General features: G+C 46.3%; 1 protein-coding gene across 1 annotated transcript in view; it reads left to right on the top strand.

Moving 5' to 3' along the window:
- The window catches only part of LOC144828385 (uncharacterized), a 169,439-nt gene that overhangs the window by 109,362 nt on the left and 45,613 nt on the right, over positions 1-14,464 (top strand). Inside the window, exon 10 of the mRNA XM_078686498.1 lies at positions 3,648-3,728. Within this exon, the coding sequence (XP_078542624.1) occupies positions 3,648-3,728 (81 nt within the window). The remainder of the gene's footprint in view (positions 1-3,647; positions 3,729-14,464) is intronic.

Raw genomic sequence — 14,464 nt, 5'->3', positions numbered from 1 at the left:
TCTCCAATTAGATTTGTCCCCAGATTGGATTATTGCACTGTGAGCATGGAATCTAACAGAGAAGGTTGTTTTCGGTAGATTATACAAATCAGTTTGCTGGGTTGCTAGTGATAATTCAAACGTTCTAGTATTATTTTTTAAATATAAGAACGTAACTGTTAGATCTGGGGGTCTCTAATTGGCAGAGGTAAGTACCTTATACCAAGTAGGGACCCTTGCTTCTAGTCAGGGTGAAGGAATACACACAGTAGATAACCCCTGCTCACCCTCTGGTAGCTTGGATTGAGCAGACAGGCTTATCCCCAAGGGAATGTGTATAATAAATGCACTTAACACAGACAATGATCCCCAATCCACCACAAACTGAGTCCACACAGGTAAGTATACTTAAAAAATATATATCTTTATCTAGTTTGGCAAGTTAAAAGCAATGCAGCACTTTATCTCTTTGTTTCTATAAGGTTGCTCTAAATCTTCATGATTGCGCTTAAAATTACTAGGAAGTTCTTTTTGGAAATAGTCTCAAGTTTAGCAAAACACTCAGTCAACTGTGATCGGTACTGCTTTCAAGCAAAGACTAAAAAGCTGTGTCGAACGCTGCTCACGGAGCGCTCCCAGCAGGATTACACCCAGGGCTTCTCTAAGTAGGAAACCACCCCCCCCCCCGTGGCCCCGCCGGTCCCGCAAGCTCTCCGCCTGCCCTCGACAATCCAACGGGCGGCGGGGAGCTAGAATACCTGACAGACGCGGGGACGGCAGGCCGGGGATATTCACACGGCTCCCTGGGTGTGTCACGGAGAAGACGGCAGGCCGGGAAAGGTTCTACGGCTCCCTCGGCGTCCTTGCGGCGATGTTCTCGTGTCGCTGACCAATCCGGACGCGGCTTCGTCGGCGAGCCCCTCGTGACGTCACGGTGGTGGTCTCCAGCCAGCCAATCAGTTCGGGTCTTTCAGGCAAGCCTCCCACAGCCCGCCAATGACAGCGCGGCGCCGCGGAAGAGCTTCTTACTGCCAGCCAATCCCTGTGCGGCGTTGCTGAGGGGGCTCGTCCTTCTCAACCAATGAGAGGACAGCTTCTCCGATCTTGTTCTCCGCGGTCCCGGCGAGGTTTCTCAGGCAATTTCAGGCCCTGGGCTGCCGCGCTGATCAGCGACCTGGCAGTTTCGAGGTCGTAGTAGGCGGCAGGGCGCTCGGGTGTCACAAGGACCTTTTGGACACTACCTCACGAAGGGGAGCACCACGAGCCCCCGATCTGCAGTCAGAATGTGCCGATGAGCACACCAATCTCCTACACGGCCACCAGTCATTAATCACGCACCAAGCAGCGGATGAGCACGATCTTTACGGCGTTTCTTGGTAGTTTCAAGGGAACCTTTTGACCCTGGGTTCCAGGACAGGAGGCCAGCTCTACTCAGGCCCTTGGAGATTCCTTGGTAGACACAGCACCCAGCAAAGTCTTGAGGTCAAGCAGGCAGGGGTCACAGCACACAGCAAAGTCCCCTTCTTCTCTTCAGCTTCAGTTGAACAGCAGAACAGGTCAGCCCTTAGAGCACACAGCAAGGCAGCCTTCCTTCAGTTCTTCTGGTAGAGGTTCCTCTTGATTGTAGAATCTGATTTTCTGTTCTCAGGGGTCCTTCTCTTATACCCCTAAAAGTCTTTGAAGTTCCTTGAAGTCTTTGTGCAAGTGGGCCCTGAGCCCGGTCTAAACCAGTTCTTGGGTGTTGCTGGAGCCCTTGGGCTTCCTGGCTTCCTTCTTTCTTTCAGTATCAGGGACAGAGGTGACAGTCGCCCAGCGGGAGGTGGAGCCAGCATTGTGATCAGGCAGGCACAGCCCTATTCACTCCCAGGTGCTATCTCCTCCCACTTCCCTGGCAGCAGATGCAGCCTTTCATCCACGGGCTGACACAGACAACCTCCTGGGGGCTCTGCAGCCCCTGTAACCTTCAAACCAGACAGTCAATCCACAAGCAGGCCCAGGCACACAGAAAGGTTAGACAAGAGAACAGCCACTTTCTAAAAGTACTATTCTCAAACACAGAATTTAAAAACAACCTTTACTAAAAGATGTGTTATTAAATTCTGAGTTCAGGGATATCAATCAATTATGTCCCATCTTGTTCCTATGGGAAGAGGCTGGTATCCATTGGGACCAGCCTCCCCCATGTTAGTCTATGGAGCAAGATAACCTTGCAGCAGTGAGCACACAAAATGGCTGCCGCTCACTACCAGCGCATGTGACCTGCACTAGTACATGCTCTACCTTACCCATACACTGCACCCTGCCCAGGGGGGTACCTTGAGCCTTCCATAGGGGTGACTGATGTGCACAGACAGGGAAGGGTTAGGCCCAGCCAGTGGGGACACTGGCCAGTCGGACATGGCAGTCCACTGACTGCACACAGGCACTGCGCTGGCAGGCCTCAGACACCATGTTTCGGCTACTTATGTGGGTGGCGCAATCTGCGCTGCAGGCCCACTAGTAGCATCTGTCATCACCAGCCCTGGCACACACAGTGCACTTTACTAGGGACTTCATGGTGATACAAATATGCCAATCAGGTATACCCAATCAATATGACAATTTACATAGTGAGCACTTACACTCTGGCACTGATCAGCAGGGGCAGAGTGTCCAAAGCATCTAAACCAGCAAAAACGAAATCCAGCACAGCATCAAAAATACAGGAGGCAGAGGCAAAAAGATGGGGGAAAACCACGCCAATAGCTCTTGTATGGTCTAATATACTGAATTTGCACTTTATATGGCGAAGTTTTGCACTGTATCTATGAATATATTTTTAGAAATATAAGGAAACTGTGTTCAGAGGTGGCAGACCGTACTAACCGTTATGTCTGAAAGGCTATTTCATATAAGCAGGATAGTAACTTGAAATTATTTTTCTGCATATGTACTTGGTGTCCTTACGAAATTAGACGCACTTTATGGCGAAGTTTTGCAGGTTGCATGTGCACTTTAGAAAAAATACAAGATAAAGAGTTGGTGAGAGGTTGGTAGTTGTCTTGTTTTCATACAGAGTAGTATTTCTTACTTATAGCATCATATTGGTATTTCGTAAAGTCTCAGTACTTAAGACTGTTTGATTTTTTTTTAATCTTTTGATTCTTTTATTGTTTACATTCAAAATATATTAGGAATATGTTATATCAAGTGCAATGAAACTGTAATGGTTTTAATTACCAATGCATAAATAAACGTACTTACTTACTTAGCTTCTGTTTTTTAACTTTTTACCTTGGTGATATTTGAGATGGTTGAAATAAGTTGAAATACAAATATTGTTTTATATATGGTGACAAACCAATCACTTATAATGGGGGTGGTGTAGGTCAGATATAAAAAGCTAAATGTGAGAATGGATTTCTCTTCTGACGAACAAGTCCCATGTGTTTAAGATCTGCCTCTCCGCGGTCGTGTGTCTGTGATTACAGATGTTGAATTGGAGCACATGCTTTGATTTAATATGTGGGCATCCTTATAAATAAAACCATGTTGTCCAATCCAACATATTCAGTGAATACCCATGAGGCCTTTGTGGAGCAATCCCAGTTATTAATGACAGAAAGTTCTTAAATGTTACTGTCTCTCATTTTATAGATATATTAACATGTGTCTTCTTTTAAAAACAGGACAGATTGTACCATACTACAGTGGAACTGGACCACCAACAGTTGACACCTTTACAGGAAGCACGGTAGTTCCAACACCAGGTACATTTTCAACTGACATTTCTGAGACATTAACTCTTTTAAGTTCCCAATGTACACAAAGCTGGATTCACAACCTGGTTAATCAGTGTTCTCACATCAGAGTGGTGGAAAGTAGTGCTTAGAAGCCAGCGCTTGGGTTGACACTGCTCTTCCACCTTCTCTGGGTCACAGGAGGCCCAAAGGATAATGTGGGAATGGCAGATGACAGCCACCGTCTCCCAACCGCCCTTAACTGTTCACATTCTTAGGGTCAACAGTGAACTGAAAGAGATGTTGGAATGGTGGATGATAGCCCACCGTCTCCCAACCGCGTAGCTAGGGGGGGCGAGGGGGGCGGTCCGCCCCAGGCGGCACTGTTTTGGGGGCGGCCATGGCCGCCCTACTGTTGTATTAGACTATTGCGGCCGCAGGAGTAAAAAGAAGTGTGTCCCGGCGTTGCGCGCGTCAGAAATATGACTAAAGGGGAATAGTGTGAGGTGGCAGCCTATCACCCTTAGTCTGCACTTCTCGCGCGCGCAACGTCAGGACGTAGTGACACAATTCCTTTTACACCCGTCCCGCGGCCGCCATCCAATAGCCCTTAAAGGGTGATAGGCTGCCGCCTCACGCTGTAACAGACTTACTCAGTGTCAGCAGTAGCATGGTGTTGAGCGTGTAGTGTCACCCGCCCTTGAGACTCGGTCTCACAATCCTCAATGGCGCGGCACGATCATGAGAGGCCTGGCTGCCTGGCTGCATCGAGCGCTGCGTACAGTGCGGAGGAGACAGCACACAGAGCCGATTCTGCAGCTACAGTCACTGACGCTTCGCAGTGAAAGGTACTGTGACCTATTCTCGTATTTATTTCAATATTGTTTTATTTATGCATTTTTATGTAGCGCGGACTTTACCGAAGGTGTCAGAGCGCTTCACATTAGGAACAGTAATGATACATGAGGAGACAATTACAAGTGAACAAATTACAAAAACAAACATTAAATTACATGAGGCAAATGTGACAATTTTGAACAAACAAAATACATGAGGTTTGCAAACGGTGCATTACAGGAGGAAAAAGTGACATGTGTGCAGCTTACAAGAGAAAACAAAGTACAATTAGAGGTATGATACTGCAATAACTGGGAGACACTCAGGCACAAGAACAAACATTAAATAGGCATTGGTGGCACTTGTGCAAGTATCAAAAGCAAACAAAATGTGAGTGGTAACTGTGTTACAAGAGAAAGGTGGCGTGTGCATGCATGTAGGCTTTCCTCATGAATGTATTAAGAGAACAGCGCCAACATCATACTGAAAGGGGCACTGGATGCAGCCCCAACACAGATCTGGTGGGTCTCGTTTTCTGTTTTGATTGCTAGATGATTCCAGGCGGGAACGGGCAGCTTGATTATTTTTACCAAATTACCCTGGCCTAGGCATGTCAGTTGCACAGTGGAAATCCTAGGGGCAGAAAAACCACAAATATAAGAGAAAAGTGGAATTCCTTATTTGTGCAGAGCCTGAGTAGTCTTCATAATCAGTGCAATGCAGCCGTAATATTTAGTGTAGGGTGACAGTAATAATAATAAAAGCAAAGTAGGAACAGACTGGGCTATATGGTCATTGCCTTGTGGCCATTGAAATCAGTGCAGAGTGATTTGGGGCCAAGGGGGAGCAAAGAAGGATGTGTGGATTGGAACTGCAGGCATGAGAGTGAAGGTAAATGTAGGGGGGCATGTTGTGGCACTGCCGTACAGTAGGGTGAGGTGGACACGCCAGGCAATGCGGCTTAGGGGGGACAAGGTTGATGTGTTCCGTACTGCTGCATGCCCTGGGTGTAGGGAGAGCAAGATGGATGTGTTCTGACACCCCCTAAAGTGAAGGGCGGGGAGATGTGTTCTCGCGCTGACACGGCAACGGCATCTCCCTTGTCAAGGGTGTTAAGGGAGATGTGCTCTGCCCGCATCGTGTCATTGGGGCGTGTTCTTATTTGGCATACACCGCTATATTTTCCATTTCCCTGTTTGATTTCAGGTGCCTTTCCGCAACGGCTCTGCATCCTGATGGGTGCTGGTATGACAAGTTGGCGGGGCCTGGGATTTTCAAGGAATGAGAACACATCCGTTAAGAAGCCGGCACTGTTGTTAGGCCTGGATGCTTTGGTGGATGGTGATGCTGTAACCCTGCAGGGTCGAACTTTGTTGTTGCTATAGTGGCTTGCTGCTGTGGTGGGCCACTAGTGCAACTCTCAATTAATGCAGGCTGATACTAGGTTGGTGACAAGATACTCAGAAATCAGAAATCTCCCTTGACTTGAATTGAACTTAGCTGTTGCACACACTCCAACTTAGATCAGCACCAAGCAGTAGGCACTCGGAGGTTGGCAGAAAGTCCCTGGCTGCAATGGCGTGGGTCTGACTGGTGTGAATCTGTTCTAAGGCCAGGCTATATGTGTACCACCCTGCCCCCACCTGCCCTCAGTAGTTCATGCTGTTCTGAGTTCGTCATTGCATTATTGTACCTCAAGTCAGAGCACATCACGTTTGTGCATGTCCCCACTGCTTTAATGGGGGAACCATGATGTTTGGTCATTTAATGTCAGCTGTAGATGATGGATCCCCGAACAGTGTGATGTATGTGTATGTTTGCATTGTGCTAAGGGGATTACCAGGTAATCGTTCATGCATCTCTCTGATGGATGTTACATGCGTTTTTTCTGAGTCCCCAGTTCGATTATGCAGTCTGTGTGTTCTCCTTTGTACTGCCGGTCACCAGTGTATTCAACTGTGTAGCCTTGGACCGTGTCATCTATGTAACTTGCATGATTGATCGAGGTAACTATTAGCAGCGATGCTACATGTCTCTCGGGCCTCTTTCAATTGCTCGCCGTACCTATTCCCCAGCACCCCTTCCCCCAACCACCAGGGGCGGCAACCTGTGGGATAGCCCCGGGCGCCACAAGCTCTAGCTACGCCTGAGCAAGAAGTAGATCCCAAAGTGATGGTGTAGGATAAACAACAAGCACTGTCAAAGAATCCTGTCAGTGCAGCTCTCCGGGTCCAGGTGCAGAAACACTGTAAGTAGACAAGCATTGGGAAAGCCAATAGGTCTGGCCTTTTGGAACTATTGACTTTGCCAATGGGTTTAACCAATGACGCACAGCATCACTGATGCTGTGCGGCATGGATAATTAACAGAAAAAAGGCTATATATCCAGCTGCATCATTTTGTAGGCCAGTGTAGCAAGCATGCAAGCATTTAGGAGAGGTGTGGTGCAGGTGGAGAGGTGTGACGTAGTGGCCAGGGCAGCTGACTTCAGAGCACAGGGCTCACGGTTCGATCCCTGGCTCCGGTAGGCAGCTCAGCCCAGCAACATGCGACTCTGGGCAATAGCTAACTTAATTTCCACAACGGCCTCCAGCGCCTTGAGACCCGTAGGGGTGAGTAGTTCGCTCTTTACAAATACCGGATTTACACTTTATTTATCTACGATATTATGCGAGAGTTTCTTTTCTTTTTGCCTACCAAGTTGGATCAGTAAAGAAATACAAAAGTATCAGGAGTAGGTGGGAAATAGAATGCAGGAGGAGAGAAAAGTGCAGATGGCAGCAGCTGTATGGAGGGTATTATCATGGAAGGCGGGGAAACGATTGTAGGGCGGGGTGTGTGTGGGGGAAGCAACACTGGGGCGTTTGTGGGGGAAGCAACATATAGGGAGTGAGTGGGGGAAGCAACAAAGAGCGTGTGCAGAGAGTAGCAAACTGAGACAAAGAAACGTGAAGGGAAGTAGAAGCAAACAAACAAGGGATCTCAACTTGGAGTTAAAGCACACAAGAGATCAGCTAGAAGATCGTAGCTGTATAAAAGTGAAACGTACATAAGGGCGGCTCGAAGAACAAAATTGGGGTAAATGCAATTTTTATAATGTTATGAAAGAAAATAAAGATGAGAGAAGTGGCATATACACTCAATAGCAACAATGCAAGTACTCTAATAAAAAGCTTAAGAAAAGTGTTGTTTATTTATTTTTTAAATTATGGCAGTGTTAACAGTGGGAAAATAAGTATGCACATAGGAAAGACCCTAGATCGAATAATTCAAAACTTATTGTACAAGGGAGGATACGTGGAAGGGCAAATCTGTATAAAACTGTCAACACGCTTGAAGCAAAAAGTTTTTGAAAATAGAACTTTTTTGATGTTCTGAAAAGAAATATGCTGAAAGGAGTGGGAAAACACAGAAAACAGGGTAAACACATGAATTGGAGTGCTTTTAGAAAAAGGAAATAAGTTCCCAAAATGCAGACACTTGTGAAAGGATAAAAAGAGCCAGTCAGAGAGGTGGTTAAAAGGCTATACTCAGTGGAAGTGAAAGGATAAAGAGAGTCACTCAGAGAGGTGATAAACAGACTGTGCTCAGCGGAAGTGAAAGGATAAAGAGAGCCAATCAGAGAGGTGATAAACAGACTGTGCTCAGCAGAAGTGAAAGGATATAGAGAGCCAATGAAAGAGGTGGTAAACATGCTATGCTCAGCGGAAGGGCTAAAGACTATGGGCCAGATGTACATAGATTCAGGTTTGTGATTACCTAATAGTACATTTTTGCAATACGCTGTGAAGTAATCGCAAACAGCTATGTACTACAGTGTATTTTACACTGTTTGCAATTCCTAATGGGGTTACAATGGACCTACCTCATTAATATTCATGAGGTAGGTCTCAATTTGCGACTCTTAGGGAATCACAAAAATCAAAGGGATGGTGGCCTGCTGTGGACAGCTGACCACCATGACTGTGATTGCTTTTAAATAAAGTAATGTTTTGTTAAATAGAGCCAGTTTCCCTTGAAGGAAAATGGGATTCATAAAAAAATGAAAACTGCCTGGTTTTAAAAATTGCAACCATTCACAAAGGGGAAGGGGTCCAATGAGGACCCCTTCCCATTTGCGAATGGGTTACCGCGAAATTGAATTAGGTGGAAAAATGCAACTGCTTTTTGGATGCATAGCATTCATGGGATTCCCTTAACATGCCCCTTCCTAATACTGAATCGCTAACCCATTTTGCGATTCAGTAATAGGTTACCAAATCGCAAAATAGGGTTTTGTTCATAGTAAAATGCTTAATTTTTTTGTCCCACCCATCTCAATTCTGCTAATTGGGCTGTTTGCAACAAAAAGAAAAGTATGTATATGTGGCCCTTGATGGACGTGTTAAAACAAATAAAACCATGGATAGAAAGAAAGAAAAAAAAGTGGGAAAACAAAAAGCCAATGGAAACCAATGGGCATGTCCCCAATAAGTCTTCAGCAGTTAGACTGCTGCACTGCTTGGCACACTTCAACCTACAAACCAAACACAGCTCACATTCTGTGTTCCTTGGAGAATATACCAGCAGTGAAGAGGAAGTCAGTGTGAGCCTCTACTCAAGAGTAAATAATTATAACACATCCCTGTGCACAGACTAATAAAACAGTCAAAGAAACAAGCACAACCTGTTGAAGTTCGCAGAAAGGGTTCTCAAGAGAAAAATGTATTTCATTTATGGTGGCAGCCATCCTAAAATGGATCTGAGGATCCTTAACCAAGTCATTGTGATCTTTATAACAAACTAAGGGCCCACACTATATGATTTTAATGAATTGTCTCTTCATAGAGAGTTAGATTTTTCTTTAGTTTCTCATGTCCCACATATCTTGAGTAGACAGTCTGTAAACAAGCAATAAGAGTGTGCTTGTGGGTACAAGTGAGTGCAAGTCGGTAGTGACGAGGTGCTCGGAGCGTGGAGTGTACGGAGGCACGAAAGCAGGAAGCAGGCATGGGAGTGAGCAACGAGCAGTGTTCCCAGAGGCTTCAGAATTGGCCCGACCTCACCTGGAACCCGTAGTCCATAGGTTGCAGCCTCCCTACCAGCACAGTGTCCACCCTGCTTCTCCTTGGACCAGGTAGGTGGGGAGGTGATGTGTGGGCAGGTAGGCAGCAACATCGTAGGCCAGAGCACTGGCTCTGGCTGATCTCGCAGAGGCGGCTCGCGTTAGGCCGATGTGGCTTGCGAGTCAGTGTGACTGCTTCAGTCCACCGTCCTGTCTGCCCTGTCTCATTTTGCTGCACCTTGCTATGCCTTTTCACCATCTCCTGTGGCATCTGTCTGTGACCCGCACTCGCTGCTTCTTTTGGCAGGCCTCCCCAGCCTGGGGTTGGGTTGAGGCTGAGGCCGGTCGGCAGTAGCAGCGATTGGGGCGGGGGGGGGGGGGCAGTAAGAAGTGTTTGTGACCTGGTGCCCTGGCGCTGCGGCAATGCACCTGCGCTGCTAACCTACCCAGTCCAAGTCCCACCTGCCTACAATATATTTTTCTCTCCCAAAGCATTTGGCCACCCCTCTAACAAGCAGGCCTGCCAAGACCTGCAGAAGGCCCACCAAGGGGACACTAAAGTCAACAGGCAGGCCCAACTGTGCCCCATTGGGTCAAAGTTAAAGTCAAGGGCAGCTGGGCACTCAATATATCTCTGCCTGCAAGGCGCAAATCAGCACTAGTGTGCATTAGAAGAAAAAGAATACCACCACAGGTGGCCTATAGTGAAGATAAAACTACACCCTAAGCGAATGGTTGTTTCGCGGTATAGCTACACTAAGTGACATCCAAAACCCAATGAGATCCGGAAGATTAAGGAAAGAAGCAACACAAATCATAAGAGGCTGAACAAAGAGACCATTAAGGGGCCCACGGATCCGAGCGTGGCACCACTATCTCCAACTTCTTTGCAACACTCCCCAATTACTGGGTACTCAGTCCCTTTAATTCAGCATTCAGAGCAGGACCTTAACCCCTTAGATTGTCTAATAGAGGCAGAAACATCAACTTCACATGATCAATTAAAAGCTGGAAAGTAGACCGTGTGCCAGTCAAAGTCCAGGCTAAGATTCATGAGCAGACTGATAAGCAGGCCATCTGTCCTCACCTTCATAGCTCTCTTAAAGTGGATGAATATTCTACGCCAGTAAGTCACAGGTTACGATCAACCTCCAAGTCGGATGATTAAATCAATTACCAGTAATCCTCTTCACAGCCCAACAAGGAATTAAACTCCTCTCCAATCACCATCTAAAGTGACGAGTTTCCTTTTAACCCAAGGCCTTCCCTGCAACAGGAAACGAATCCGCATAGTAACAATACTGAACCCCTTGGGAATAAGAGCACTGTCAGCCCTCAAGCAGCACAATGGACAAGGATCCCGTCAAGAAACATCAACTTATTATTTCCAACAGTGTCCCCACCTTTCATTCATCACGTCCACCCCAAAACCAACCATGGAAAGCCCAGCGACTGCTCCTGCTGGATTTATCCTTATATTAGACAGATTTTAACAGGGTCGCTGACACCCACGTAAGTCATGACCGGCAGTGACAGAGCCCACCGCCTCCTGGCCTCAAATCTCGCAAACTCTGCAATCTACAGTATCAGCATTAAACTATCATTCAGACAAACTCGATTTACAAGTTTATCTCTTAAAAGCACTTACATTATATATGGCATAGATCAATAACAAATTGGAAGGCCTTAATAACTTAATTAAAAAAGCTCAATCTAAAGCCAACATGGTACAATCTGCATGCTGTTGCTCTACAATAATTGACAGTCTGGCTTCACTTCCTCAGTTTCTATCAACGGTCCTGACAGAAATCTGGAAATCCCCAATAGTACTGCAGGACCAATCCCAGGACCAACCCTACATTCAGCATCCACACTCAACTGACCCAACTGCCTAGACTGTCTTCAATGACTACAGGGTCAAGCGAGAAATCAACAAGGACTTAGCCACAAATGCAGCCACACTTCTGGAATACGTCTTAGCTACTGACCCACAAACCAAGAAAAAATCATCAAGTGTAGAATCTCTCCACAAATTACTTCGGACAACAAGCTCCAAATTATGCAAAAGTCAGAACCACAACTCCATCAAAGTCAACGGCATTGACATTAGTTCTTTTCTGCCACAACAATCTCCTTTAATAACTTTAATTGGGCTAACATGCAATACGGCACAGGTATTATACTACCACAGAGAAACCTAGGCAAACATTTGGGCATCGGAGGGAGGCCCTGCTAAAAAGAATCTCAAAACACGGTCCCAGTTGAATCAACAAAGGTCTCCAGTACTATCACCTTTAAATAATTTAGGTACTGGCCTCGAAGCTCTAACAACTCTAACAAACATGGCGAACTTGACTCAGCTCAAACTAAGAAAGGTAGTCACAGAGCTGAGCAATGATGAACTTAGGCCGGGTGGCAAGGAGAGCTTCCAGATAACACTCAAACACATTCTGGAAGCCGCAAATATGTGTAAAAAAAGTTCTCTAACAAGGTAGCTCATCAACTTCATGGCAACCAAGAGATTCATACACAGCGAGTAATCATAATTCGAAAGGAGAATTGATCTACTCCAGACAAAGGATAAGAGCAATTGTGTGGCCTCTGGTCAGGACCCGACAACAACAAACGTAATCTCTAAACTACTAATTATTCCGGAATACTCTACCCGAAGGCCACATGATATCCTGAATAGAGGGAATATCCTCAAACTGTTCAACTTTATTACTGAACTGCGCAGCCTAGAATCCAGTGAATTTATCCCTCCCAAAGGCAAACATACCATTGAATCAACATTTATTACATTGGCATCTACAGCAATTATGGAACCGGTAATATCAAGGACTGATCAATTCAATAAATGGGACATCAAAGTAACTTCTCACATCGAGCGACGGTACCATCTGGTAGTTGTAAAACCCCTGGCTACTCCTGACCACCCCAGTTACCCACCGCTTTAAAATCAGCTCGAAGTGGAGAATTTGCGAGTCATAACAAACCTGAAACAGAGGAGTCCAACCCCGAAGAATGACTGGTCTTGGCTGTCAGCGGCCCTCTCTGGGGGTCACCGTGATTGAAAAAATGCCCAAACTAGGTTCTCAGTGTGCTCCTGGAACATCAACTGCCTTACCAATCATTCGATGTCATAACTTTTTTGTTAATATGAGGTCATACTCCTTCAGTAAACATGATCGGAGGTAAGCCTCCTGATAGAAGGCTATTTTGGAAAATAGGTCTCCAGCCTCAAGATCACACAAGTAAGGTAGGCCAAGGGGTGGTCTCTCGATCTACGTTGCAGCCAAGATAAACGTAAAGATCGACCAGCTAACATTTGCAGAAGACTGGAGCATCGGCATACGGATCAGAAGCATCAAACTCTCCAAACAAATGCTCCTGATTAATACATACATTCCTCTAAGTGCTAAGTAAAAAAGTACTACGCCCGACCATCTAATTGGGATAATGTGTACCCTACCAAGTGATTACGGACATGTAGCCTGTTTAATTTCTGGTGATTGCAACACAAACCTTTTCAAGACCCTCCAGACAACCATGATGAAATATGTTTTGGGAGACTTCCGTACATTATGGAACAAAAAAAGCCAGCTGGCAATGAAAAGCGCAAAACTGGTGAATATATGTTATTGCACCTCAGCATCCTGGGCTATATGAACGAATTAATGAATTAAAGGGTTTTCTAAAGCGCGTTACTACCCTGAGGCCTCGTAGCGCTAGGGTCGGACAGAGCAGGCGCAAGGCGAGACCGGTTTGTGGGGGTTCGTGAAGAGATGAGTTTTGAGAAGTCGACGAAAGATCAGTAGATTGGATTCCCTGCGAAGAGTGGAGGTCAGGGAGTTCCAGAGAATGGAAGCGTTCCAAGAAAAGGAGTGGCAGATTGTCTCACGAGGAGTAGGCGGGCCGCACAGTTCTGGATTACCTGCAATTTCTGGATGGTGGTCTGCGGGGATCCCAGATACAATGCGTTCCCGTAATCCAGACGGGATAAGATGATAGCTTGCACCATAATCCTTCGGGCCAAGAAGGGAAGTACGGGGAGGATTTTCTTAACATCCTCATCAGGCCAAAGCAGGTAGCAGAGAGCTTGGTGGCTTGATAGTTAAAGCAAAGGGAACTGTTGAGCCATATACCAAGGCTCTTAATTTGGTGCTTTGGAGCAGGCATTGTGCCGAGACAGGGCAGCCAAGAGAGGGCCGATGAAGGTGAAGGAGACTTGTCCAGAAACATTAATTTTGTCTTGACTCCATTCAGCTTAAGGTGGGATAGCGCCATCCACTTGGCAACCGCCTCTAAGCAAGTGCCTAGGTCGCATGATGACCCTTCGGGGTGGTTTAACGCAACCACCAGCTGGGTGTTATCTGCGTAGGTAATAATTTCTATGCCGAATGGAAGCACTATCCCTGCCAGTGGCATCATATAGGTATTAAAGAGCATGGGGCTCAGGGAGGAGCCCTGAGGAACCCCAAAGCTCAAAGGCCAATGATTAGAGGTGGCCATACCCTCAGAGACCTGGAAGAAATGGTCCTGTAAAAAGGACTGAAGCCAGGTAATGGCCAGGCCTGTCACTACAAGATTTTGTAGTTGCACAACTAGGATTTTGTTGTTCACAGTGTTGAAGGCGGCACTAAGGTCCAGCAGAATAATTGCTGCTGCGCCGCCCTGATCTAAGAGTCTCCTAGCTTCTTCTGTAACTGCTACGAGAGCTGTCTCTGTCCCTAACTTGGGACGAAAACCTGTCTGGGAGTCGTGAAGTAGATTGTTAGACTCTAAATAGTAAACTAGGATGGAGTTTATGTGTTTCTCAGTTAGCTTGCTCAGCCAGGGGAGAAGGGAAATGGGGCGATAATTGGCCATGTTAGAGGTGTCTAAA

This window comes from Lissotriton helveticus, chromosome 4_1 (genome assembly GCF_964261635.1).
Source record: "Lissotriton helveticus chromosome 4_1, aLisHel1.1, whole genome shotgun sequence".
In the NCBI taxonomy this organism is placed as follows: domain Eukaryota; kingdom Metazoa; phylum Chordata; class Amphibia; order Caudata; family Salamandridae; genus Lissotriton; species Lissotriton helveticus.
The sequence above is the reverse complement of the archived record's forward strand: the minus strand, read 5'-3'. Positions and strand labels throughout refer to the sequence as shown.